Genomic DNA, 26908 nt, shown 5'->3' on the forward strand with positions numbered 1-26908 from the left:
TTACAGTAACCTAAACATCTGTCCACACAGAGACACTTGTGGCTGCAGTGTACGTTGATCTTGCCAGAAAATGTGAAATTACACCGGTGCACCACCATCAACCCGGCCACCCTGCTACCGGCACCTGAAGGAGAGGGGAAAGAGGCTCCACCACATGATTGTCTGGAACAAATTACTGCGGAGTCAACTCCACTTGTTTTAGTAGGGGAAGTACCCTTGGATGACCCAGAACTTACGTTATATATGGATGGATCCAGATATGCTGATACCTCTGGCAGGTTTCATACTGGATATGCTGTCACAACTGAAGATACATTGGTAGAGGCTGCAGCATTGCCTCCCAGTATGTCAGCACAGGAAGCAGAGCTCAAAGCTCTGATTGCTGCTTGTCAACAGGCCGAAGGAAAACATGTGAATATATTTACTGACTCGAGATACTCCTTCGGGATTGCACATGACTTTGGGGAGATATGGGCAAGGAGAGGCTTTGTCACGACTGCAGTTTCTCCTGTGAAAAATGCTGAAAGCGTCAGACAATTGATGGAAGCGGTGGTACAGCTACCAAGACAGTTGGCTGTTGTAAAGGTAAAAGCTCATACCCGACAGGATGCCCCTGAAGCAAGAGGTAATGCACTTGCTGATCTCCATGCTAAGCAAGCAGCTATTCTTCCGGCATCCATGTCCATGGCTGTTACGCGGCAGCAGACCAAACAGCTAAATTCCTTGCAAACCCAGGATCAACCTGCAGAAAATCATCAACCGGTCCCTCCAATCACAAAATTACGCTCCACACAGCAGAAAGTCTCTAAAGAGGAACGCCAATCATGGAAGGAAGCAGGTGCTAAATTGATAGATGGGCTATGCAAAAAGGAACAACTATATTGTTTGCCTCGACTCCTATATCCTGCCATTGCAGCCTGGGCCCATGGACCGGTGCATCGAGGGAAAAACCAAGCTTTGCTACTGGTACAGAAACTTTATTGGGCCCCAGGAATTTCCACTGTGTTGAGCACACAAAACAAAGGTTGCACAATATGCCAAACCTGCAACCCAGGCAGACTACAGAATGTACCGACAAAACACTTTGCTAAACCAGAGTATCCGTTCCAAAGATTGCAAGTTGATCATATCACTCTCCCTAAAGCAGGACGATATGAATACTGCTTAGTGGTAGTGGATATGTTTTCCAGCTGGCCAGAAGCATTCGCCATTCCAAACATGACTGCCAAGACTACTGCCAAAAAGCTGGTCTCTGAAGTTGTTTGCCGGTACGGAGTCCCAGAAGTTATCGAAAGTGATCAGGGACCAGCCTTTTCCTCATGCGTATATCAAGAAATACTTAACATGATCGGATCAACAGTGGCGCTGCATACTCCTTACCATCCACAGTCAGCGGCAAGCTGGAGAGATTGAATGGCACACTGAAAAGGCAATTGACTAAAATGATGCAGGGGACTATGGCCCAGTGGCCTGAGCTCCTTCCCATTGCACTATATCACATATGTACCACCCCCATAGGGAAACATAAATTGTCACCCTATGAGATACTATTTGGGTCACAACCAGCTATAGCTCGATTTACCCCACAACAACTATCAGAAGAAACGGATTATGTTGTACAGTATGTGATTCAGCTTGCCAAAGCACTAACTAACACCCATGCGTTAGTATCATCTTCTATTCCAGATCCAGCTGATGCAGAAAGTTGTCATACCCTCAAGCCCGGAGATTATGCGTATGTGAAGAAGCATGTTTGGAAACACGGACTAGAACCATTGTTTGACGGACCATACCAAGTGCTCCTTACAACCCCAACAGCAGTAAAACTTGAAGGGAAGTCAACATGGATCCATGCTTCACACTGCAAACGTCAACCATCCTGAGATGTTTTATGATAATATGCATGGTTATGACGCGCCCCCAGAGCCGTGGGGTACTCGGCAGCCGGGCCTACGGATGCTGGTGGGGGATATCGCGGTGGCTGGCCCGGTCCGTGGCCCAGGGCGGTCAACAAAAAGGGGAAAAGTTATTTGTAAGGGGTTTGTAGTTTTGGGAAATGTTCGTGACGCCACCTGTGGAATGCGTCCAAAGGGAGCCGCCGCTGCGGAGCAGTCCTCTGAAGCTGATGTTACTGCAGCAGGGATGGTGTGGCTCTCCACAGGAAGAGCTAGCTCCAGGGCAGTGTGGATATTGTTGGTTGCGCTGGGCGTTGTAGTGCAGGGGGAAAGATGGCGCAGCTGAAATAATGGACGGAGGCAGTGCAGTGCAGTCATCCGAGTCTTTACTCACAGTTCTTATGAAAGTTCCCCTGGTGCACTGTACGGGTGTCAGGCTCCCACGTCACGCTGCGTTCACCAGGCAGGGGTTCAGCTCTTCCTCAGGCAGATTAGGAGCACCTGACGGAACCCCGCTTTTTTGTGTTCCTCTCTAGACCGACTTCACGCTGGGTCTTCTCCCTCCTGCCCTGCGCTTCCCCACTCTCAGTCCCGCTCGGGTGCTCTGAAGTCCCTCCTGTCTAACTGGAGTTCCCAGACCTGCTTGACCCTCACGGAGATTAGAATGAGGCTTTGGCAACTGGACTATGAAAGCCAGAAGCCTCCGGTTTTTCCAGCCGAGACCTGGAGTTACATGGCTGGTCCAGGGGCCGGTCCCCTTCTTGCGGCCTGATCCCTCTGTCTTCTGACAGATTCGGGGTGTATGGGTGCCGTCCCGGACTCGCCGTACCCCCTGGTATCCCTTTACTAGAATGGAGCCTACTCCTCTGCTCCCCTCCTGGGCCTTTAGGACTAGGCCCTCACTTGTGGAGCAGAGGTCCTAAAGAGACTCTGCTCCCTGACTGACTAACGCTCTCTTCTGATCTGCCACCCTAAGATGGCTTCCCCTTATATACCTCCTTCTATGGTGCTCCCCTAAACTGCTTCCTCCACCCACACCCACTACTGGTTCCCCCTACCTCTGGGTTCCCCCTACTCCAGCCAGGGACAGGGCTCAGCACTGTGCACATGCATCTTGCCCTTCCAGCCAGCCTGAAGCAGTGTAGTGTTGGATGCAGGTGTTGGGGTTCCAGGCAGCACTCCCTCCTTACCTGAGAGAAGGAGACACCACACCTCTGGGTGAGGTGCAGTACCTCTGTGGCGACTGAACCCTCAGGGGCGCCACACTTAGACTAGTCAATACCTGGAATAGCCTACAACAGAGTACTGACCCTTTTAATAACAAGTTCATTACTCCCCACCAGATTTTGGTACAAGAATTGAGTCAATTAGAGAACAACCAGATCAATGACTGTTGGATATGTACTCACTCACCAGTTTCAGCCGCTAGTATGCCTTTTCTGGTGGTCCCAGTCACTCTGGAGCAATTACTAAACTTGCCCAATTGTAGCGACGCCCTTGCTAATAAAGCTACTAAGTTTAGTAGATTATGGAACACCACTGTAGGTATACCAGTAGTTGGGTGGGTGGATCTCCCCTGGTGGCAAGGGAATCTTACTGCCACCAGTAGACACCTACAATTTATTGCCCTTAAAGGAAACAAATGGGTGCCCAGAAACAAGTCCTCCCTGACTAATTTAGGCTTCATACCAACTGAAGGTCTACAAATCAGTTTTAATGCTACCTCTAGTACGGCAGATGCTTTTAAACCGTCATTGTTGGAAAGATACATTCATAATCACTCATGGGTACATGCAAATCTGTTTATAAAAGGTACCAATGACACATGTTATAAAATATCTGGTAACATCCCTTGCAATGAATCTTCTGAATATAAGCCTAGTGATCCAACATGTGGCAATCTGGATGTTGGATATTGTAGCCCCCTGGGGCAAATGCCTTCATGGTGTATGTTATCAAATAACACCGTTTTTATCGATTTGGTACATAAATTAGTATTACAGCACTCTGCTTTATGGGATCTGCCATCAGCCACATATTGGGTCTGTGGAAATAATGCGTATAAATGGCTCCCAGTCGGAGTAGGGGGGACTTGTACATTGGCCCGGCTAACACTAGCCACTTATCTTATTCCCCATAGTAAAGTAGATATGAGAGCCATCCCTCTTCATACCATCTATAAATGTGCCAAGGATAACACCCCACGCCCATCAGGAAGACCTCATTTAGTACAAATGAGTATACCCAATAAGATAGCCAGTACCGTCTTCCTCTACCCTATGGTAACACAAATGTGGGACAAATTAGTGGAAGTCACTGACTACTTAGATGACCAGATTTGGAGTGCATTGGAAGTAATTAATACTACCGTTGTGGTGCAGAATCAACTTATTATAGTAGCCAATCAACATACTTTAGTGCTGGACTATTTGACACCAGCTCAAGGAAGGATGTGTCAGGTTATAGGCCCAGCCTGTTGTCACAATATTGACCCCGATTCTACCATACGGTTAAAGACTAAAATGGAAGACATTAGGAAACTCAGGGAAGAGTATAACAAACATAATGAATTGACCAAAGACAGTAGGTGGTCTGATACGTTTTCCTTTTTAAATCCTGCTAATTCGTTTAAAGGGATTGGTGGATGGATTGCTGGAATATTACAAGGAGTGTTGCATATTGCTGCTTGCATCTTGTTAATGTATGTTTTACTAAAACTAGTCTTTTTTTGTATCCCAATTTGCATGAGGAAAACCTGCCAGTCATCAGAGAGCAAGGAGAACGCTGTCAACCACCATCCAGTGCTACTATACACGGACCTCCCAGATGTAACCAGCATTGAGGACCTGGATGGCAAGGGAATGATGACCTTCACCCGCATGCCCCGACCAACCTCACATCTGAAGATCAGAACTTTATGATTATATCAACTGACAAGGGGGGATGGACATGCCGCGACAGCCTCAATTGGTAACAAGGGCACTAATTGAGTGAAGACCAATGTCCCTCAGGCTCAAACCATGACCCTGGGAAAGCACCTCTGTTGTTGATAATAACATAATTTTTAGGGGGGAAATGTAAAGGACATACCGATATTCATGCTTTAGTTACTTTTATAGTTACTTCATTTTTGATTGCTTACTTTTAAAATCATGTTATTATTACTCCTTGCATAGCATACATTCTTTTATTCTTTTCTCCTGCTTCACATGCAATTTTCTCACAAGAACCTTTTCTCTCAAGAACATTCTACGAAATACCCTGTTCCTGTTATCTAACTAGTCTGAGCCGGGATGTATAACCTTGTAACTTTCCATCATGTGCCGCCGAACTAACGATAATATGACCATATGTGTGTTTCCGCAATAATTGTACTAACATTGGTTTAAGCCTGTAGTATGGCTGTAGGTGATTGGCTATTGATATACTCAAAACAATATATAATGCTAAGCAAAATAAACGGGATTCGAGATTCTCCGAATCCTCCCATACAGAGCTCTGTCTCCGTCTGGTTCCCTGATTGCAATCAACCTTATAACATAATAATTTGTCACTCACTTGGTCAACCGTGAAGGGGCATTGCTGCCTTCCCTCAACACTGTGACATCACTGTATTTATTATACCTGTACTGTGACATCACTATGTTTATTATACCTGTACTGTGACATCACTGTGTTTATTATCCCTGTGCTGTGACATCACTGTGTTTATTATCCCTGTGCTGTGACATCACTGTGTTTTTTATACTTGTACTGTGACATCACTGTTTATTATACCTGTACTGTGACATCACTGTTTATTATACCTGTACTGTGAGATCACTATGTTTATTATCCTTGCTTTGTGATATCACTGTACTATTCCTGTGTGTTGGGGAGACTAATAGTGATTTACCTTCAGAACTAAATACATGCTTTTCTAAAGTATTCTCAAGCAATATACTGCTGATCTTTTCAAAAATAATCAAAATAATTAACTTTCTGAACTTGCTAAAAGTGGTCATGGTCTAGGTGCTAAATACTGAACACTCACCGAGGGATTTAAGACATAATGTTCTTATAAACATTTTTTTTTCTTTTACTTCTTTTTATGAGAGCTATATTTGATAGCTATAAGGCAAATGAAACTTTTAAAGTGGATGGATATAACTTTTTTCATCATTTCGTCTTTTGAGTAATCTGTTTATGTTCATATCCGCAAGGTACCGTGTGCTGAGCGGTGACAGTATTTTCCCTTTGCTTCTTATAGATTACATTTTGATTTGTGGTATCATGATCCTGTGCCATGTGGTGTTTCTTTTGTTTTATTCTATCAAAAGATGCTTCTGACATGAGCATAATAAATTCTGGGATAATAACAGTTTGCAAGCATGCAGAGCAAATTACAGTGTTATGACAGTCATTACTGGGCAGCTGCCATGTCAGTGCTGGGTGCTGATAATAATACTGAATGGATAGCTATTGCAGTAAGTGCCATATGAGTTTAAAGTGTGCCTCCAATTTTAAATAAAGTTGAATTTAGTTTGAAAATAGAATATTGAGACATCTTATTTTCAGCAATTCAGTACATATACTGCATTTTCCTATTCTAAATGATCATGAGAATTTGAGCAAGGATTCCCTTTCCACATTTCCTAGTCATCTTAGGTAGGCAAAGGCTGTTAGTGTTTTCCAGTAATAGAAGTAGCCAAACTTTCACCCATGCTATAGGGCTTCAAACACCACAATTAATCTAACTTATATTCTATAATATTAATTATTAGCAAAGATGAGTGAATATATTCAAGTTCAACTGAATTCTACTCAAATTTGACAAAATCTGCGTTCCTTCGAAATGTGGATTTTTTGTAATTCAATCCGCCACTGGCCACCATTTTTCTGAACCGCAAAGGGCCTTCAAAAGGTTAAATACTAAAAAAAAAAAAATATTATACTCTTCTACTATCCTCTCTGGCCTCTCTGCTCCTTACTACTACCTATCAGGTCCGTGCTGCATGTTGTGATCACCGGCTGCCTCTCGTGCTGAAATCCCCAGTCTTCCAGCACTGATGAGTGACTGATCTACTCATCTACTGATGATCTACTCATCTACTGATGATCTACTCATGCGTGCGTAAGGTCGCGATGCATGTAATGACGTCAGGACCTTCCGCGCTCTTGCACAGATCCATCCCAGGCCTCATCTGATCCAGAAGTCTCGTCCTGGCCTAGTGAGAGGGGACTGGAGATTTCGGCATGAGCAGCGGTGATCACAAGATGAAGTGTAGACCGGACAGGTGACGGTGAGAGACATAGATGTGAGTAGTGAGAAGAGTATATGGATTTTTTTTTTTTTACATCTTATGTTTATTATGCTCTAAAGTCTGGATAGACACCATAGCATAATAAGAAAAATAAATTTGCAGAGAATAACTTCTCTGCTAAACAACTTTTCTGGATAATCTGCATGAACAGGCAAATTCACATTTGCCTGATTCGCTCTTCTCTAGTTATTAGCATTGATCGATAGTTTGTCAATTCCATTTTCTATGTATTTTAAATACATCAATATTTCACATACAAATATTGAAATGCATATAAGCATTGGGTTCATATAATCACATAAGCCCGAATAGTGTACACATAATATACATATTGAAAAAAACTTTCCAAAAATAAACGACATGTGACAAAATTAAAACTATACCATGTAGTTGCAACATAGCCTAGATGCAATGTCTTCCTATTCACTTCTTGGAAATTGTAATGGTGTAAAATATATATTTGGAGCATGTGACATCCACCTATTTTGTTCCCATAATGGAAGCAGCAAATTGACTGATATAATCTATATTACAGAACACATTCTTCAATGTAGCAAACAAATGGTTTACATCCATCTAATACTAATGGCACAATAATGGCACATTATCAACAAAATGCTGCAATATTTTGGGCCATTCATGTAGAGGCCTTCTATGCCCTTTATCCTCTTCATATCAGTGTTCACCAAGTTATTAATTCTATTCTGGATATTATATTCCAACATAGAAATAATCACAGCTAGAGGTTGACAGGTAGGGGGATGACTGATGCTAAACTGATACTTCTCAGTTGACTTGTTTTTCACATGTTACAGCTTGCGTAACATTACCAGAGCAAGAAGAGTAGATTTCATTAAGGAGCAATTGCAATATCAAATGCATGGCACAGCAGTTCATACTTTACGATGACATTCTCATTTAACTACTTGTTATGAACTAATTATTTGTGAGGTCAGAGTCAGTATGTTGTCTCTCTTATCCTAACAGTACAGAGTTAGATAGAGCAACCTGATGTCCAGCTGACCTTGTCGGCATTGTATAGTTGCAGTGATCTTTGTGGAAGATCATATTGGAGGCTCAGATTATGTCTGCCACATTTGTACATCCATACTTCCCAACAGTTTTGATGTAGTTCGCCACTGTCATGGTCTAAATTGTCAAAGGAATGGGTCGTTTGCTAGCCCAACCCAAAAGTGACAGTTTGTGGGTGTTACTGGTTGTTTTGGGGTTGCTGTCGACACTCTCAGGGTGAAAAGTAATTGTCCCAAACTTCAGTGTTAAAACTGTGCGAGGTTTGGTACACCCATTTGTGGATAAAAGCAATTTACTTCAAAGAAATGGCTAGTCCTTATGGGAGTAGAATATATGGTTGATGTAGTAGCATCATAGTGTATCTTCGACCACTATGACGTTGTTAATTATTGTGGGATTGTAAGGACCATAAATTATTCTCCAAATATGTATGTGGTAATCTCATGTGGTGTATGGCAGGGGGTTGTGCTCCTGGCCGTGTACAATGTATCTCGCTGTGGCCAGTTTTCTGTCAGGAGAAGAGTCCTTTCTTCTCAAATTACACACCCACATAAAACTCCACAATATAATGTTTTTTTCACTAAATGCTTCCAGGTAGAGGGTGATGATGGTTGTTGTAGTCTGTGCACCCGAGCCCCAGTCATAAAGAAGCCTTAAGAACTTAAACAGAAGACTCTTTACTGAAGATAATGGGGCAAATTCTTATTCACAAACGGTAAGGAACTGAGGTACAGGATTACACTCGTGGTTGAAGACTCCTGTGTACCTGCAGACAGGCTGATCTTGGTAACCTCTGGTTTCATCAAATCTGAATATGTCTTCCTCAGCACTGTGCTCTGCTTCTGCCCTGAGGTAATTCTTCCTCCTAGACGTGCAATTGTAGTCTTCCTAATATGAAGACTATTAGCTCCCCTTATTATGTCCCCTTTTTAAGCGCAGCAGTCAGGGAGAAGGTAGGTAACTCCTTCACCTACAAAATGGCTTCCTCTTCTCAAAATGTCTGGCTACCAACTGCCACTTCAATCCTTAACTACCTTACAGGATTTAGCTCTTCCCACTCCCATGTAACTGTTAGAGCTGCAGTCATTGGCTGACTGCCCAGAGGCGTTTTTCCAGAAGCTTCTGAATATTAAACAGAGCTGGGTCACACAATCAAACCTGAGAGGAAGATTAACCCTTTTTTGTGGTGCCTGTCAGCAGGTCTCACAATGTATTCACAATGCACAGTTCACACAAAAAAAACACAGCATTTATATGAAACACACTATATATCGGGTATCCCATAGAAATGGCCACTTTGTGGGATACCACATGTACATGTTATTGAAGAGAAGATTTAGTCCCTAAAGAATTGTTTAACAGACACAGGATGAGACAGAAAAAATATATAAACTGTTATCAATGTTATGAATGATTCAGGATGTGCTGATGTCCCAAGAGGGTTATTCTGGATAGTAATATTGAGATTCTGAATGTTCTGGTACTTTTCCATTACAACTGGATAAAAGGGAATGAATATGAGCTGTGTTTGACAAGTACCTTCATGCTGTTGGTTGTTTCTGTTAAGATGTTTCATCAAATACTTGTTTTTTGGAACATACAGTGGCATGTAAAAGTTTGGGCACCCTTGGCCAAAATTACTGTTATTGTGAACAGTTAAGCAAGTTGAAGATGAAATGATCTCTAAAAGGGCTAAAGTTAAAGATGACACTTTTCCTTTGTATTTTAGGCAAAAAAATATATATATTGTCATTTTTCGACATTTTAAAAATTACAAAAAGGAAAATGGGCCGATGCAAAATATTATATTATATATATATATACAGTATATATACACTGCTCAAAAAAATAAAGGGAACACTTAAACAACAGAATATAACTCCAAGCAAATCAAACTTCTGTGAAATCAAACTGTCCACTTAGGAAGCAACACTGATTGACAATCAATTTCACATGCTGTTGTGCAAATGGAATAGACAATGGATGGAAATTATTGGCAATTATCAAGACACAATCAATAAAGGAATGGTTCAGCAGGTGGCGACCACAGACCACATTTCAGTACCAATGCTTTCTGGCTGATGTTTTGGTCACTTCAGAATGTTGGTTGTGCTTTCACACTCGTGGTAGCATGAGATGGACTCTACAACCCACAGAAGTTGCTCAGGTAGTGCAGCTCATCCAGGATGGCACATCAATGCGAGCTGTGGCAAGAAGGTTTGCTGTGTCTGTCAGTGTAGTGTCCAGAGGCTGGAGGCGTTACCAGGAGACAGGCCAGTACACCAGGAGACGTGGAGGGAGCCGTAGGAGGGCAACAACCCAGCAGCAAGACCGCTACCTCCGCTTTTGTGGAAGGAGGAACAGGAGGAGCACTGCCAGAGCCCCTGCAAAATGACCTCCAGCAGGGCACAAATGTGCATGCGTCTGCACAAATGGTTAGAAACAGACTCCATGAGGGTGGTATGAGGGCCCGACGTCCACAGATGGGGGTTGTGCTCACAGCCCAACACCGTGGAGGACGCTTGTCATTTGCCACAGAACACTAGGATTGGCAAAGTCGCCACTGGCGCCCTGTGCTCTTCACAGATGAAAGCAGGTTCACACTGAGCACATGTGACAGACGTGACAGAGTCTGGAGACGCCGTGGAGAGCGATCTGCTGCCTGCAACATCCTTCAGCATGACCGGTTTGGCAGTGGGTCAGTAATGGTGTGGGGTGGCATTTCTTTGCTCCATGTGCTCGCCAGAGGTAGCCTAACAGCCATTAGGTACCGAGATGAGATCCTCAGACCCCTTGTGAGACCATATGCTGGTGCAGTTGGCCCTGGGTTCCTCCTAATGCAGGACAATGCCAGACCTCATGTGGCTGGAGTGTGTCAGCAGTTCCTGCAAGATGAAGGCATTGAAGCTATGGACTGGCCCGCCCGCTCCCCAGACCTGAATCCTATTGAGCACATCTGGGACATCATGTCTCGCTCCATCCACCAATGTCACGTTGCACCACAGACTGTCCAGGAGTTGGCGGATGTTTTAGTCCAGGTCTGGGAGGAGATCCCACAGGAGACCATCCGCAACCTCATCAGGAGCATGTCCAGGCATTGTAGGGAGGTCATACAGGCACATGGAGGCCGCACACAATACTGAGCCTCATTTTGACTTGTTTTAAGGACATTACATCAAAGTCGGATCAGCCTGTAGTGTGTTTTTCCACTTTAATTTTGGAGGTGACTCCAAATCCAGGCCTCAATTGGTTAATAAATTTGATTTCCATTGATGATTTTTGTGTGATTTTGTTGTCAGCACATTCAACTTTGTACAGAACAATGTATTCAATGAGAATATTTCATTCATTCAGATCTAGGATGTGTTATTTGAGTGTTCCCTTTATGTTTATCTGTGTATAGAGATTTTTCTGTATTTTCCTGACTATGAAAATTGTACATTCACACTGAAGGCATCAAAACTATGAATTAACACATGTGGAATTATACAAAAAAGTATGAAACAACTGAAAATATGTCTTATATTATAGGTTCTTCAAAGTAGCCACCTTTTGCTTTGATGACTGCTTTGCACACTCTTGGCATTCTCTTGATGAGCTTCAAGAGGTAGTCACCGGAAATGGTTTTCACTTCACAGGTGTGCCCTGTCAGGTTTAATAAGTGGGATTTCTTGCCTTATAAATGGGGTTGAGACCATCAGTTGTGTTGTGCAGAAGTCAGGTGGATACACAGCTGATAGTCCTACTGAATAGACTGTTAGAATTTGTATTATGGCAAGAAAAAAGCAGCTAAGTAAAGAAAAACGAGTGGCCATCATTATTTTAAGAAATGAAGGTCAGTCAGTGCGAAAAATTGGGAAAACTTTGAAAGTGTCCCCAAGTGCAGTTGCAAAAACCATCAAGCGCTACAAAGAAACTGGCTCACATGAGGACCGCCCCAGGAAAGGAAGACCAAGAGTCACCTCTGCTTCTGAGGATAAGTTTATCTGAGTCACCAGCCTCAGAAATCGCAGGTTAACAGCAGCTCAGATTAGAGACCAGGTCAATGCCACACAGAGTTCTAGCAGCAGACACATCTCTTCAACAACTGTTAAGAGGAGACTTTGTGCAGCAGGCCTTCATGGTAAAATAGCTTCTAGGAAACCACTGCTAAGGACAGGCAACAAGCAGAAGAGACTTATTTGGGCTAAAGAACACAAGGAATGGACATTAGACCAGTGGAAATCTGTGCTTTGGTTTGATGAGTCCAAATTTGAGATCTTTGGTTCCAACCACCGTGTCTTTGTGCGACGCAGAAAAGATGAACGGATGGACTCTACATGCCTGGTTCCCAACATGAAGAATGGAGGAGGAGGTGTGATGGTGTGGGGGTGCTTTGCTGGTGACACTGTTGGGGATTTATTCAAAATTGAAGGCATACTGAACCAGCATGGCTACCACAGCATCTTGCAGCAGCATGCTATTCCTTCCGGTTTGCGTTTAGTTGGACCACCATTTATTTTTCAACAGGACAATGACCCCAAACACACCTCCAGGCTGTGTAAGGGCTATTTGACCAAGAAAGAGAGTGATGGGGTGCTACGCCAGATGACCTGGCCTCCACAGTCACCAGACCTGAACCCAAACAAGATGGTTTGAGGTAAGCTGGACCGCAGAGTGAAGGCAAAAGGGCCAACAAGTGCTATGCATCTCTGGAAACTCCTTCAAGATTGTTGGAAGACCATTTCCGGTGATTACCTCTTGAAGCTCATCAAGAGAATGCCAAGAGTGTGCAAAGCAGTCATCAAAGCAAAAGGTGGCTACTTTGAAGAACCTAGAATATAAGATATATTTTCCGTTGTTTCACACTTTTTTGTTAAGTATATAATTCCATATGTGTTAATTCATAGTTTTGATGCCTTCAGTGTGAATGTCCAATTTTCATAGTCAAGAAAATACAGGAAAATCTTTAAATGAGAAGGTGTGTCCAAACTTTTGGTCTGTACTGTATATATATATATATACAGTTATATGAAAAAGTTTGGGCACCCCTATTAATCTTAAGCTTAATGTTTTCTTAAAATTGGTGTTTTTGCAACAGCTATTTCAGTTTGATATATGTAATAACTGTTGGACATAGTAATGTTTCTGCCTTGAAATGAGGTTTATTGTACTAACAGAAAATGTGCAATCTGCATTCAAACAAAATTTGACAGGTGCATAAGTATGGGCACCTCACCAGAAAAGTGACATTAATATTTAGTAGATCCTCCTTTAGCAAAAATAACAGCCTCTAGTCGCTTCCTGTAGCTTTTAATGAGTTCCTGGATCCTGGATGAAGGTATTTTTGACCATTTCTCTTTACAAAACAATTCCAGTTCAGTTAAGTTTGATGGTCGCCGAGCATGGACAGCCCTCTTCAAATGATCCCACAGATGTTCAATGATATTCAGGTCTGGGGACTGGGATGGCCATTCCAGAACATTGTAATTGTTCCTCTGCATGAATGCCTGAGTAGATTTGGAGCGGTGTTTTGGATCATTGTCTTGCTGAAAGATCCATCCCCTGCGTAACTTCAACTTTATCACTGATTCTTGAACATTATTGTCAAGAATCTGCTGATACTGAGTGGAATCCATGCGTCCCTCAACTTTAACAAGATTCCCAGGGCCGGCATTGGCCACACAGCCCCAAAGCATGATGGAACCTCCACCAAATTTTACTGTGGGTAGCAAGTGTTTTTCTTGGAATGCTGTGTTTTTTTGACGCCATGCATAACGCCTTTTTGTATGACCAAACAACTCAATCTTGGTTTCATCAGTCCACAGGACCTTCTTCCAAAAAGAAATTGGCTTCTCCAAATGTGCTTTTGCATACCTCAGCCGACTCTGTTTGTGGCGTGCTTGCAGAAACAGCTTCTTTCGCATCACTCTCCCATACAGCTTCTCCTTGTGCAAAGTGCGTTGTATAGTTGACCGATGCACAGTGACACCATCTGCAGCAAGTTGATGCTGCAGCTCTCTGGAGGTAGTCTGAGGATTGTCCTTGACTGATCTCACCATTCTTCTTCTCTGCCTTTCTGATGTTTTTCTTGGCCTGCCACTTCTGGCCTTAACAAGAACTGTCCCTGTGTTCTTCCATTTCCTTACTATGTTCCTCACAGTGGAACCTGACAGGTTAAATCTCTGAGACAGCTTTTTGTATCCTTCCCCTGAACAACTATGTTGAATAATCCTTGTTTTCAGATCATTTCACTGTTGTTTTGAGGAGCCCATGATGCCACTCTTCAGAGGAGATTCAAACAGGAGAACAACTTGCAAGTGGCCACTTTAAGTAGCTTTTCTCATGATTGCATACACCTGGCTATGAATTTCAAAGCTCAATGAGGTTACAAAACTAAAAAAAGTGCTTTAGTAAGTCTGTAAAAAGTAGGTAGGAGTATTTAAAACAAGAAAATGATAAGGGTACCCATACTTATGCACCTGTCAAATTTTGTTTGAATGCAGATAGCACATTTTCTGTTAGTACAATAAACCTCATTTCAAGGCAGAAACATTACTGTGTCCAACAGTTATTACATATATCAAACTGAAATATCTGTTGCAAAAACACCAATTTTAAGAAAACATTAAGCTTAAGATTAATAGGGGTGCCCAAACTTTTTCATATAACTGTATGTATATATATATATATATATATATATATATATATATATATATATATATATATTCTACCCTATTTTTTAGTAGAGCACCTGATTCAACTTGTGAGGCTTCCATGGACAGACTTATTGCAAGCTATTCTGCTTGCCAGATCTCAGGGGTTGTCATGGCCTTCACACTTTATCCCCTGTACAGAGATCTGGATTTACACAAGGACCCCTTGGCAGGGGCCATGGAGTCAGCTGCTGACCAGTGGAGCAATCTGGAGTCAGGACTCAGGAGGGTTAATCACATGGGGTCAATACCAAGAGGACATGTCAAGGATAAAATCAGAAAGCAAGTGGGGGTCAAAAATCCAAGTCGAGGTCAAGGAAGGGACAACTAGTCTCAGCAACCTAAAAGCTAAACTGCTGCATGCTGCCGCCATCCAGCATTAACAGTAGGTATTAGTGCAGTGCTACCTAACGACCAGGGCAAGGGTTGCAGAAGTATATTTAGACCCGGGTTTGACAATATGTGGTTGATTTGCACATTTTTACCAACTCATTTATAAAGAGTTTTTAATTAGCTGACATTTTTCTTGTTCACATAAAACATTGCCTTAATTATATACAACCTGCAAAACAAAAGTACAAATACATCTGGTGTTATTTTCCAGGGAAACCAGGAAATATTATGATCCCAAAGCTTCGGACTAGGCAAATAATAATCTGCATACATAATGTGTGAAAATGATTAATTAGTTTTTGTTTCAGCTGATATTATTTGACAAACCAAATCCTATTATTATCCAGTGTAATTCACATTTGGGAATTGGGCAGAAATACAGAAATATTGAGTTACCGTAATCAGAAAATGTACTGGATAATCATTGCTAACCTTTTACTGTACAGCAAGGAAAGAAAATGCTCTTCATTGTCCGTTCTTAATATTTTCTGAAATAATGGAGACTGGCAATCTGCAAAATAGAATTAAATGTAAAAGGAGAGAAAAATCTTGATAGCAGATCCAAAGAGAGCACGCAGTCATAAAAGACAGTATGTCATATATCGAAAACTGCAGGGATCCTGGAAGGAAACCTTTCTGGTAGCATGCAGGCGGGATGCATTACAGGCAAATTACCGTTGCGGTATATCAATTGTAGAATGGAGGGGAAAATAGCAGTGATGATGGCTAAGCTACTTCATGCAATTATGCGTTATTAGAAGAAAGTTCTGGCAAGGAACCTATCTTCTAGATGCTTTTACCTCCGCACACTGAGCTGTGTGTTGAGGTGCATGTGTTCTTCTGTGGTTAGGACTGTTCAGACTGCCATCATGGTGAGGATTAATTTTTCCAGGACTGAAGCTTTTCACAATAATGCTATAATACAATAGTTTCAAGTTGATGAGCATGTATGGCAAACTTTCCTTCTACGTGAAGTGAAAAGAACCTGGTGGGCTTGCTCCAATTGTGTCTTGTAGTTGGATCCTCCATAGATTTTCCTAGCAAGTTTGAGGACAATAAAGGCAAGGAATATAACACCGGATGTCACAGCTACAATAAAAAGGCTTAGATTCTGAATAGTAGATGCTGAACAATGCCTTCCATTGTGAGACCAGCATTTACCTTTAAAACAACTAAAAGGGACAACAGCTGTCAACGATGAAGCATTCTTTGCATTGCATCATCTATGTAGTCTCTTACGTCAGAAGAGTCTCTTAAGAATTGTTTTCTCTTTTTACTAAATGTACAAGTTGTTCAATAAAACTTTTTTCTTTTTTAAGTCTTACCTGAATTTGAAGAATAACCCAAATTCACCAAATGTGTACTTTTACGTTATAACCAGTGTGAATGTTAAAGTTATATATATGAAATATAAGCATGTGTTTTGGTTCTGATTCTATATGTTTTTGGCTGTTAGGATTTATACATACTGACATGTAGTGACATGGAGCTTGTATACATCTATAGTACGGACCCTGATAACTACTGTGCAGTGTGCTATATCAGGTCCATCAGGTGCCATATGGAGATATCCTTCCCTAGAAGCAATGTCCCTATAGTATTATGCACAATGTATATTATTTTGGATACATAAATCACCCAACAAAAAAGCTATGTATGCTTCCTTGACTGCCTACAAAAGGGACACAGAATATGGCCATATGTGTGACCCCTTATTGCCAGGAGTTTCAATTTGATTTCAGGTTCACAAAATAAATCATGTTTATTTCTCCTTACTCGAGTACTTTACATACACTCCTCATCAATGAAATTGCAACACCAAGAAGGAAAAGTGGTAAAATAATGAAAATCACAGGATCGATAGACATCTTAATGATAATCAAATAATGAAAAAAATGGAAACAAAATTGTCAAAACATCTCAATATATGATATTCCACTCGCAGACAACCAGATTCCTCAGACAGCCATTAAAAACCTCATTGTTAGCAGTCGAGGCATATGTGTATTTTTATGCACGTTCCGTTCATGCTCGGTACTGAATAAGAGATGAGATGTTTTGAAAATCTTGTTTCCACTTTTCATCATTTGAATATCATTAACATATCTATCGATCCTGTTATTACCATAATTTCACAAATTTTACTTCTTGATGTTTACAGTAATTAACTACATTTTTCTTTAAAGAGTAACTATACTTTTCAATTTCATTTTTAAAGTTCAGAAACTTTGTATATCACTTTATTAGGAAATTTGTCCTGTAAAAAATTACATTTAAGTGCCTTTCAAACCCCTGCTTTTCCCCAGTGTATGTCCTGCCTTCAGAAGCTTTAATATCAGAACATACTCCTTTGGAGTACAGATGCTGGCAGTGAAAGTGTCAGTTCAGCACCTGTGTCCCACTAGCTCTGAGGATAAACCTGCTGCAGAAGACTGCTTTGATAAGCACAACACTCAGAGGAGAAGATATGCCCTAACTCATCATCTATACTCCAAATGATTAAGTTCTGATATCAATGCAGCTGAAAGCAAATAGACTGGGAAAAGGAAAGGTTGAAAGTTATTTTCATGCAAATTTTTACAAGAATGTAGACAAATCGCCTAAGTGATTTGCAAAGTTTCATAACTTTCAATGCTAGGTAGTGATGATCAAGCACTAAAATGCTCGAGTGCTTGGTACTCCAATCAAGTAAGTTGGACGTCTGATGTGCTCGAATTCAATAATGAGGATATCAATGGGAAACTTGATTTTTCAGAAGACCCTAACAGGAGGACTGGGGAGGGGCAGGAAAATCGCTGCAATGGATGGAAACAGCGCTCAAATGGAATGGGAACAGCATGGGGACATGGGGAAGACACCTGGACGCATCTCTGACTCCCAGGTTGCTACTGGGAACAATGTTGTCAGAGTATTAGGCCACTTTTACGGATTGACAATAAAACATACAAAACCAAAGATAAAATGGATTTTACAGGAAAAAAATGTTAGGAAACATTCTTTCCTGTATAAATAAATTAAAAAGAAAAAAAAAAGCCACCTTCTCCACCCCTTAATAGCTGGGCCATCTCGCACCGTATTTCCCCTTTGCCTAAGATTACAGGAGATGACATAGTAGAGGGGGAAATAAAACGACACCCTCCAGTAGTCACCAGTAAATGTAATTTTAACATTTTAGTAGTTTTTCTAGGCATGTGATGTGTGTGACATGGTCAGACACATGCTGTTAATTTATGGAGGGACTCTGAAACTGACAAAGCCTTTTCGGATTATGCAAAAACTGCCAAAAATAAGAAGGAAGAGGGACCCCGATACATCCTGTATTAGACATAAAATAGGGTCTCCTACACATTCTGTTAAAATTGATAGGTAGTGGGACTCCTAGACTCATAAAGCCTATGCACTAAGTGCAAGGGCTGCCGAAAAATTAGAAGGAGGGACTGCAATACACTCTGGAAAACACATAGATGAGGGTCTCAGAAAACATTCCCCCCACCATTTTTAAGGAGTGGGACTCCTAGACTGGTAAGACAATGTACTAAGTGCAAGGATTGAAAAACATTTACCGCTGGGGAGTATACATACAGTACAGACCAAAAGTTTGGACACACCTTCTCATTTAAAGATTTTTCTGTATTTTCATGACTATGAAAATTGTACATTCACACTGAAGGCATCAAAACTATGAATTAACACATGTGGAATTATATACTTAACAAAAAAGTGTGAAACAACTGAAAATATGTCTTATATTCTAGGTTCTTCAAAGTAGCCACCTTTTGCTTTGATGGCGGCTTTTCACACTCTTGGCATTCTCTTGATGAGCTTCAAGAGGTAGTCACCGGAAATTGTCTTCCAACAATCTTGAAGGAATTTCCAGAGATGCTTAGCACTTGATGGCCTTTTTGCCTTCACTCTGCGGTCCAGCTCACCCCAAACCATCTCGATTGGGTTCAGGTCTGGTGACTGTGGAGGCCAGATCATCTGGCATAGCACCCCATCACTCTCCTTCTTGGTCAAATAGCCCTTACACAGCCTGAAGGTGTGTTTGGGGTCATTGTCCTGTTGAAAAATAAATGATGGTCCAACTAAACGCAAACCGGATGGAATAGCATGCTGCTGCAAGATGCTGTGGAAGCCATGCTGGTTCAGTATGCCTTCAATTTTGAATAAATCCCCAACAGTGTCACCAGAAAAGCACCCCCAAACCATCACACCTCCTCCTCCATGCTTCACGGTGGGAACCAGGCATGTAGAGTCCATCCGTTCACCTTTTCTGAGTTGCACAAAGACACGGTGGTTGGAACCAAAGATCTCAAATTTGGACTCATCAGACCAAAGCACAGATTTCCACTGGTCTAATGTCCATTCCTTGTGTTCTTTAGCCCAAACAAGTCTCTTCTGCTTGTTGCCTGTCCTTAGCAGTGGTTTCCTAGCAGCTATTTTACCATGAAGGCCTGCTGCATAAAGTCTCCTCTTAACAATTGTTGAAGAGATGTGTCTGCTGCTAGAACTCTGTGTGGCATTGACCTGGTCTCTAATCTGAGCTGCTGTTAACCTGCAATTTCTGAGGCTGGTGACTCGGATAAACTTATCCTCAGAAGCAGAGGTGACTCTTGGTATTCCTTTTCTGGGGCAGTCCTCATGTGAGCCAGTTTCTTTGTAGCGCTTGGTGGTTTTTGCAACTGCACTTTGGGACACTTTCAAAGTTTTCCCAATTTTTCAGACAGACTGACCTTCATTTCTTAAAGTAATGATGGCCATTCGTTTTTCTTTACTTAGCTGCTTTTTTCTTGCCATAATACAAATTCTAACAGTCTATTCAGTAGGACTATCAGCTGTGTATCCACCTGACTTCTGCACAACACAACTGATGGTTCCAACCCCATTTATAAGGCAAGAAATCCCACTTATTAAACCTGACAGGGCACACCTGTGAAGTGAAAACCATTTCCGGTGACTACCTCTTGAAGCTCATCAAGAGAATGCCAAGAGTGTACAAAGCAGTCATCAAAGAAAAAGGTGGCTACTTTGAAGAACCTAGAATATAAGACATATTTTCAGTTGTTTCATACTTTTTTGTTAAGTATATAATTCCACATGTGTTAATTCATAGTTTTGATGCCTTCAGTGTGAATGTACAATTTTCATAGTCATGAAAATACAGAAAAATCTTTAAATGAGAAGGTATGTCCAAACTTTTGATCTGTACTGTATATATATGTAAGAGAATTGTAGAGGTAGGCCTCGTACACATCCTGTAAAAATTATGAAGGAGGGCATCAAACTCACCGTGGAAAAAATAAGAGCCAGGGCCACACGATGACACTCTAAAAATTTTGAGTGAGGGCTGCTTGATGACCCTACACAGATTTTGAGAGAGGGCCCCCTGATGATCCGATAAAGATTTTGAGTGAGGGCCGCCTGAAGACCCTCTAAAGATTTTGAGTGAGGGCCGCCTGATGACTAGTGTTGAGCCACCCCCGTAGTGTTCGAGTTCGGTTCGTCGAACACCCGTGTGTTCGCCGAACTGTTCGTCAAACTGTTCGTCGAACACCTTCGAACACCGTTAAAACCAATGGCAGGCAAACAAAAACACATAGAAACACATAGAAAACACCTTCAAAGGTGTCCAAAAGCTGACAAACTGCTCAGAAGACACAACTAACACATGGAAAAGTGACAAGTACATATAGTCATGCGAAAAGAAAAGAGGTGGAGGAGTAAAAGGAGGGGGAGACACAGATATAGGCATGTCATGCCCTTCTAAAATCCAAAAAGTGAGAAGCCGACACGTTCAGTCCGCTCCTGCCCGTGCCAACTCCGTGTCGCCGGGTTTGTGCCAGAGCCGCGGTGAACCCTGACGGCCAGCCCCCCTCTCCCAATACTGGTGCCTGTCCGCTGGTGGGTCGAGCGAGCCCCCCTGTGGTGGAGGCAGCTCTAAGCTTTTTAATTTAAATTGTCTCTCTAATTAGAATGAATACACTTTAAATCCATTTACAAGGATCTATTGGAGGGCAAGTCTCATGCCAGCAGCCGCGTAATTCCAGCTCCAGTAGCGTCCACTAAAGCTGCTGCAGTTAAAAAGCTTTTATAAGGATCGAGCTCGGCTGTCCACCGCAAGGCATCCTACTGCCAGTCCCAGCCCCTATGCCTTGGGGTGCCTCCTGACGCTCTTCACTGAGTATCCCGTGGTCCCGAAGCATTTCCTTTGAAAAAATTAAGTGTCCAAACTACAGGTGGTGTAGCTTGCTTAACAGCCGGGATAATCCGCTGACTAGCAGACACTGCTACTAGGCACAAAGTATTTCCTGGGCTAGATGCAGTTAAAAATTTGTAATTAGATACTCTCGTTGGATGCTGAGAAAGCATTCCATAGAGTCTCCTGGCACGCCATATAGGATTCTCTTAAAAAGCTTGGGGTAGGGGTCTAGGGGACCCTTTTATAGCCAAAATCACTGCCCTGTATCACAATACGTCACCTAGGCTGAAGATAAATGGAACTGTAGCACCCTGAGGGCTCGGTTTCTACAGAGGTATTGCACCTCACCCAGAGGTGTGATATCTCACTCTCAGGTAAGGATGTAGTGTGGATCAGGACCTGACACCTGCATGCATTACACCACATTGCCGTGGGGCAGGGCGACCAATATGCCTCTGAGATGGGCACGACAGTCCCTGTCCCTGGCTGGAGTGGGGGGAGGGAACACTGAGGAAGGGGAACCCTGTAGTGCAGGAGCAGGGAGGAAGCAGTTCCTGGGTGTATTGAGAAGGGAGTATAAAAGGTGGGCACCATCTTAGTTCAGTGCAGAGAAGTCTGAGCAGAAGTGGCAGGGAGCAGGGGCTCTGCATGAGCTCTGCTCCGGAGGCGGGCCTAGTAACAGAGGCCCAGGCCTGGAAGAGGGAGAAGGAAGGAAGAGGAGCGGAGAAGGCTCCAGGAACGAGGATTGAAGGGATCCCAGGGGTGCGGACGGGCGAGTCGCCACCGCACGCCCGAATCCACCTGCGTGGAGGGGTCAGGCCAAAGGGGGAGACCGGTCCCCGAAACTAGTGGAGGCAGGAAACGACCCTCAGCTAGAAACCGGAGGCTGTGACATTTTATGTGGCGCAGCCCCTCGCTACACCCGCTAGGAAGGCACCACATAGGGTCAGGGAAACTGGCGCCAAGTTTACCAAGAGGAGGCCCGAGGCAGCCGGACAGAAGGGTTGGTAAGAAAGGCCAGACAAAGGACACACAAAGGGGGTCCTGTGAAGCGCTCCAAAGTTATCTGGGAGTTGTCTGAGCCCCTCACCTGGTGAGCACAGTACGACGTGGGCAGCCGTTACCTGCAGACGTGGTCTGGATAATAAGAACTGTGAGTAAAGGTCCTGGACTGCATCACTGACTCCGTGTCATTACTGCTGCTGCCCTGCACCATCACCCCCATCCTCCGCATACACTGCCCTGAGGCTATACTCCTCCCGTGGGGAGTTATGCTACGCTCTGCTGCACCCACAACACCAGCCTCAGCGGTCTGCCCTGCAGCGGCGGTTCACTCTGACCGCAATCCACGGGTGGCGTAGTCGGACATTTAAACATCAAAACCACATAAATAGTTCCGCCACTGGTTTGATCACCCTGAGCCACGGAACCGGGTCGCCGTCACGAAGACTACAACCACCAGCATCCGCCAAAAAGGGTCCGGTTCCGGGTGTCCCAAGGCCCAGGGGGTGCATCAGAACATTTTCATCACCTTTCACAATCACCAATGGGACAAGGCAGGGATGTCCTCTGTCCCCTCTCTTATACATCCTAGTGACGGAGCACCTGCTCTCATCAATTCGCCATAACCCCAATATTAGGTGGATTGAGGTGGGAGGCACCGAGTACAAGTGCTCTCTATTTGCTGATGATGTCCTAGTATATATCACTCAATCACATATATCCATCCATGCTGTTATGGCTGAAATAGATCACTTTGTTACATGGTCAAATTTTAAAATCAATGCAGCGAAGTCTGAGGCCCTCAATGTCTCCCTCCCCAAATCCATATAGGATTCCATCCAGTCCAACTTTCCCTTTGCCTGGCCCTCACAGGGTATCAAATACTTAGGAATTCCTATTCATAGAGACCTCTCCCATCTATGTTATCTTAATTTTGGGCCCTTTATTGAACAACTCCATACAGACCACGGTTGGCAAGTTAGAACTGTAAGATTCACTACGTGAACCACTGGTGTTTTGTGGAAAAGCACATGTACACTGTGTTCCAAATTATTATGCAAAAAGTGTTTAGGAGTGATAAGGGAAGAATTTGTTTGTTTGTCAGTTAAACTCATTGATGGTGATGTGTATCAGGGCTCTTTATATCACTGTAAGCAATTGCAGACACCTGTGCTAATTAGTTTGGCAGGTGTGTCCAATGAAAGGCAAGACTACTTAAGAAGGCTGTCTCACATTATTAAGCAGCCTACATTTTCTGCCAAAATGGGAAAGAAAAAGGATGTGTCGGCTGCTGAGAAGCAACAAATTGTGGAGTGTTTAGGTCAAGGCATGACTACAATCAACATTGTGCGATGATCAGGATGAAGTGTCTTGGCAATCAAGAAGTATGTAGCTGATTCACAGTACACACGTGTGCATGCTGATAAGGGCAAATTGAGGACTCTTTCCTACAGGCAATTACGTCAGGTTAAAAGAGCAGCGGCAAAAAAGCCTTGTCATAGCAGCAGACAAGTTTTTGAAGCTGCTGGTGCCTCCAACGTCCCCCAAACAACAAGATGCAGGGTCCTTCAGAGGTTTGCAGCTGTGCATACGCCATCCTGTCGACCTCCTCTATCCACTTCACACAAGCAGAAACGGCTCCAGTGGGCCAAACATTACATGAAGACTGATTTCAAAACTGTTTTGTTCACGGATGAGTGCCGTGCAGTGCTCGATGGTCCAGATGGATGGAGTGGAGGATGGCTGGTTGATGGACATCCCATGCAAACACGGCTACAGCGCCAACAAGGAGGAGGTGGAGTAATGTTTTGGGCTGGAATCATGGGGAGAGAGATTGTCGGCCCCTTTAGGATCCCTGAAGGCGCTAAAGATGAACTCCATAATGTATGTGGATTTTCTCAAACAGCACTTCCTGCCATGGTTCAAGAAGAAGAACCGTGTATTTCACAGCAATATCATTTTTTTGCATGATAATGCACCATCTCATGCTGCACATAAAACATCTGCATCTCTGGCTGATATGGGCATAAAAGGGGACAAACTTATGGTGTGACCCCCATGCTCCCCTGACCTCTACCCCATTCAGAACCTCTGGAGCATCATCAAAAGGAGTGTCTATGATGGCGGGAGGCAGTTCACATCTAAGCAACAGCTCTGGGAGGGTATTCTGTTCTCATGCAAAACAATTGAAGCAGAAACCATCCAAAGCCTGACAAATTCAATGGACGAGAGAGTTCAGAAGCTCCTTTCGAACAAGGGGTCCTATGTGAAAATGTAACATCACCTAGAATAAAGTTTTGAGTTGAAAACTGTTCGATTTCAGTGGTGAAATGATTCCGCAAAATTGATGTTACCAGCAGATACTGTGGTTCTGTTACGGTTTGAGTGCTGAACACTTGACGGTCCCACGGTTGGCAAGTTGGAACTGTGAGATTCACTACGTTCACCACTGGTGTTTTGTGGAAAAGCACATGTAAGATTCTGCAACAGTCTCTGCTGATACTCCTGCATGCGTGCATCCCTTTCTATGGCAGGAATAATTTCTGCAAATTTACTTTTGTACCGGGGATCTAACAGTGTGGCAACCCAGTAGTCAGGATTATTTCTAATTCTCACAATTCGAGGGTCATGTTGCAGGTAGTGCAGCAAGAAGGCACTCATGTGTGTTGCGCATCCAGGAGCACCAAGTCCCTGTTGTGTTGGTGGCGAGGTAACAATCATGCTTCCTTCCTCTGTCCTCTCCCCCCAACCTCGCACAACAGAAATGTGATCAAGGTCTCCCTCATCTGATGAGTCTTCCATCAGTTCGTCCTCCACTTCTTCTTGGGCTCCTGCACCTTCCTCACTAGTTTGGCTGCTCCCATGCGCCCTGGTAAAACCATCTCCCCCACCCTCACATGCCTGCCGCCTTGGTGCTGCCGACCGTCTGGACCTTGCAGATGTTAGCCCTTCCGCATACAACTCCTCCTACCTCTACTTCCTCCACCTCCTCTTGTGCCACCACCTGACTCCGAATTCTGTTTAACATGTGCTCCAGCATGTAAATCACCGGAATAGTCATGCTGATAATGGCATCGTCAGCACTAAACATCTTTGTCGCCATTTCAAAACTGTGCAGAAGGGTGCATAGGTCCCTGATCTGAGACCACTCCTCCAGCGTGATTTGCTCCACCTCTGGATCTCGTTGGCCCAGGCTATACGTCAGAACGTATTGCACCAGGGCTTGTCGGTGCTGCCACAGTCGCTGCAACATGTGCAGAGTTGAATTCCACCGGGTAGGCACATCGCATTTTAGCCGGTGAAGTGGCAGGCCCAACGACTTCTGTAGAGATGTAAGTCGCTGAGCTGCGGGATGCGAACGGCGGAAGTGAGCACACATCGACCGTGCCCTCTGCAGAAGGCCATCTAGTCTGGGATAGTGGGCTAATAATTGCTGGACAACCAGGTTCAACACGTCATACAAGGCACGTGTGTGACATTGCCCCGGCGAAGGGCCGCACCCAGGTTTGCAGCATTGTCGCACACGGCCTTCCCTGGTTTCAGGTCCAGTGGAGACAACCATTCATGAAATTGGTTCTCCAGAGCTGACCACAACTCCTCAGCTGTGTGACTCACATTTCCCAGACATTTCAAAGTAAAAACCGCCTGATGACGTTGAGCCCTACTGCCAGCATAGTAAGGAGGTGTGCAGGATCCCTTCTGCGCAGTTAGAAAGCTTGTGGCATGACCAGACAGGCTTTGGGTGCAGGTGGAAGACCGAGAGGAGGTTGAGGAGGCAGAAGCAGTGGAGGAACTTTGACATAAAGAGGATTGACGCACAACTCGTGGGGACGGCAAGACTTGGACAGCAGCCCCTTGTCCTGCTGTCACCATAGTTACCCAGTGCCCAGTCAGCGACATGTAATGCCCCTGTCCATGCCTACTCGTCCAAGTGTCTGTGGTGAAATGCACCCTGTCACACACAGAGTTTCTCAAAGAAGCGGTGATGTTGTGTGCGACATGCTTTTGGAGCGCAGGCACACCTTTCTTTGAGAAGTAGTGCCGACTGGGCATCTGGTACTGGGGCACTGCGACGGACATAAGGTCTCGAAAATCCTCTGTGTCCACCAGGCGGAAAGGCAGCATTTCTGTAGCCAAGAGCTTGCAGATGGTGAAATTCAACCTCTTAGCTTTCTCATGGCTAGGAGGAAATGGTCTTTTACTTGTCCACATCTGAGGGACCAAGGGCTGGCTATTGTGCTTAGACGGGGTTGATAAGGGTGTCCCCGGCAAACTGCCGGTCTGTGAGGAAGATGCAGGCGAACATGTTAGGTTGCCTTGATCCAAAGGTGGTGCTATCGATGTCGGACAGCGCTCAACACCAGCTGGTGTTACCACCTCCAAAGAAAA

General features: G+C 43.7%; 1 protein-coding gene across 1 annotated transcript in view; it reads right to left on the minus strand.

The window, feature by feature from the left end:
* The window catches only part of IMPG1 (interphotoreceptor matrix proteoglycan 1), a 181896-nt gene that overhangs the window by 84555 nt on the left and 70433 nt on the right, over window positions 1-26908 (minus strand). Inside the window, exon 5 of the mRNA XM_073673534.1 lies at window positions 15751-15829. Within this exon, the coding sequence (XP_073529635.1) occupies window positions 15784-15829 (46 nt within the window). The 3' untranslated portion in view covers window positions 15751-15783. The remainder of the gene's footprint in view (window positions 1-15750; window positions 15830-26908) is intronic.

Source organism: Phyllobates terribilis, unplaced genomic scaffold (genome assembly GCF_046119375.1).
Source record: "Phyllobates terribilis strain yellow unplaced genomic scaffold, ASM4611937v1 Scaffold_3__8_contigs__length_932513732, whole genome shotgun sequence".
In the NCBI taxonomy this organism is placed as follows: Eukaryota; Metazoa; Chordata; class Amphibia; order Anura; family Dendrobatidae; genus Phyllobates; species Phyllobates terribilis.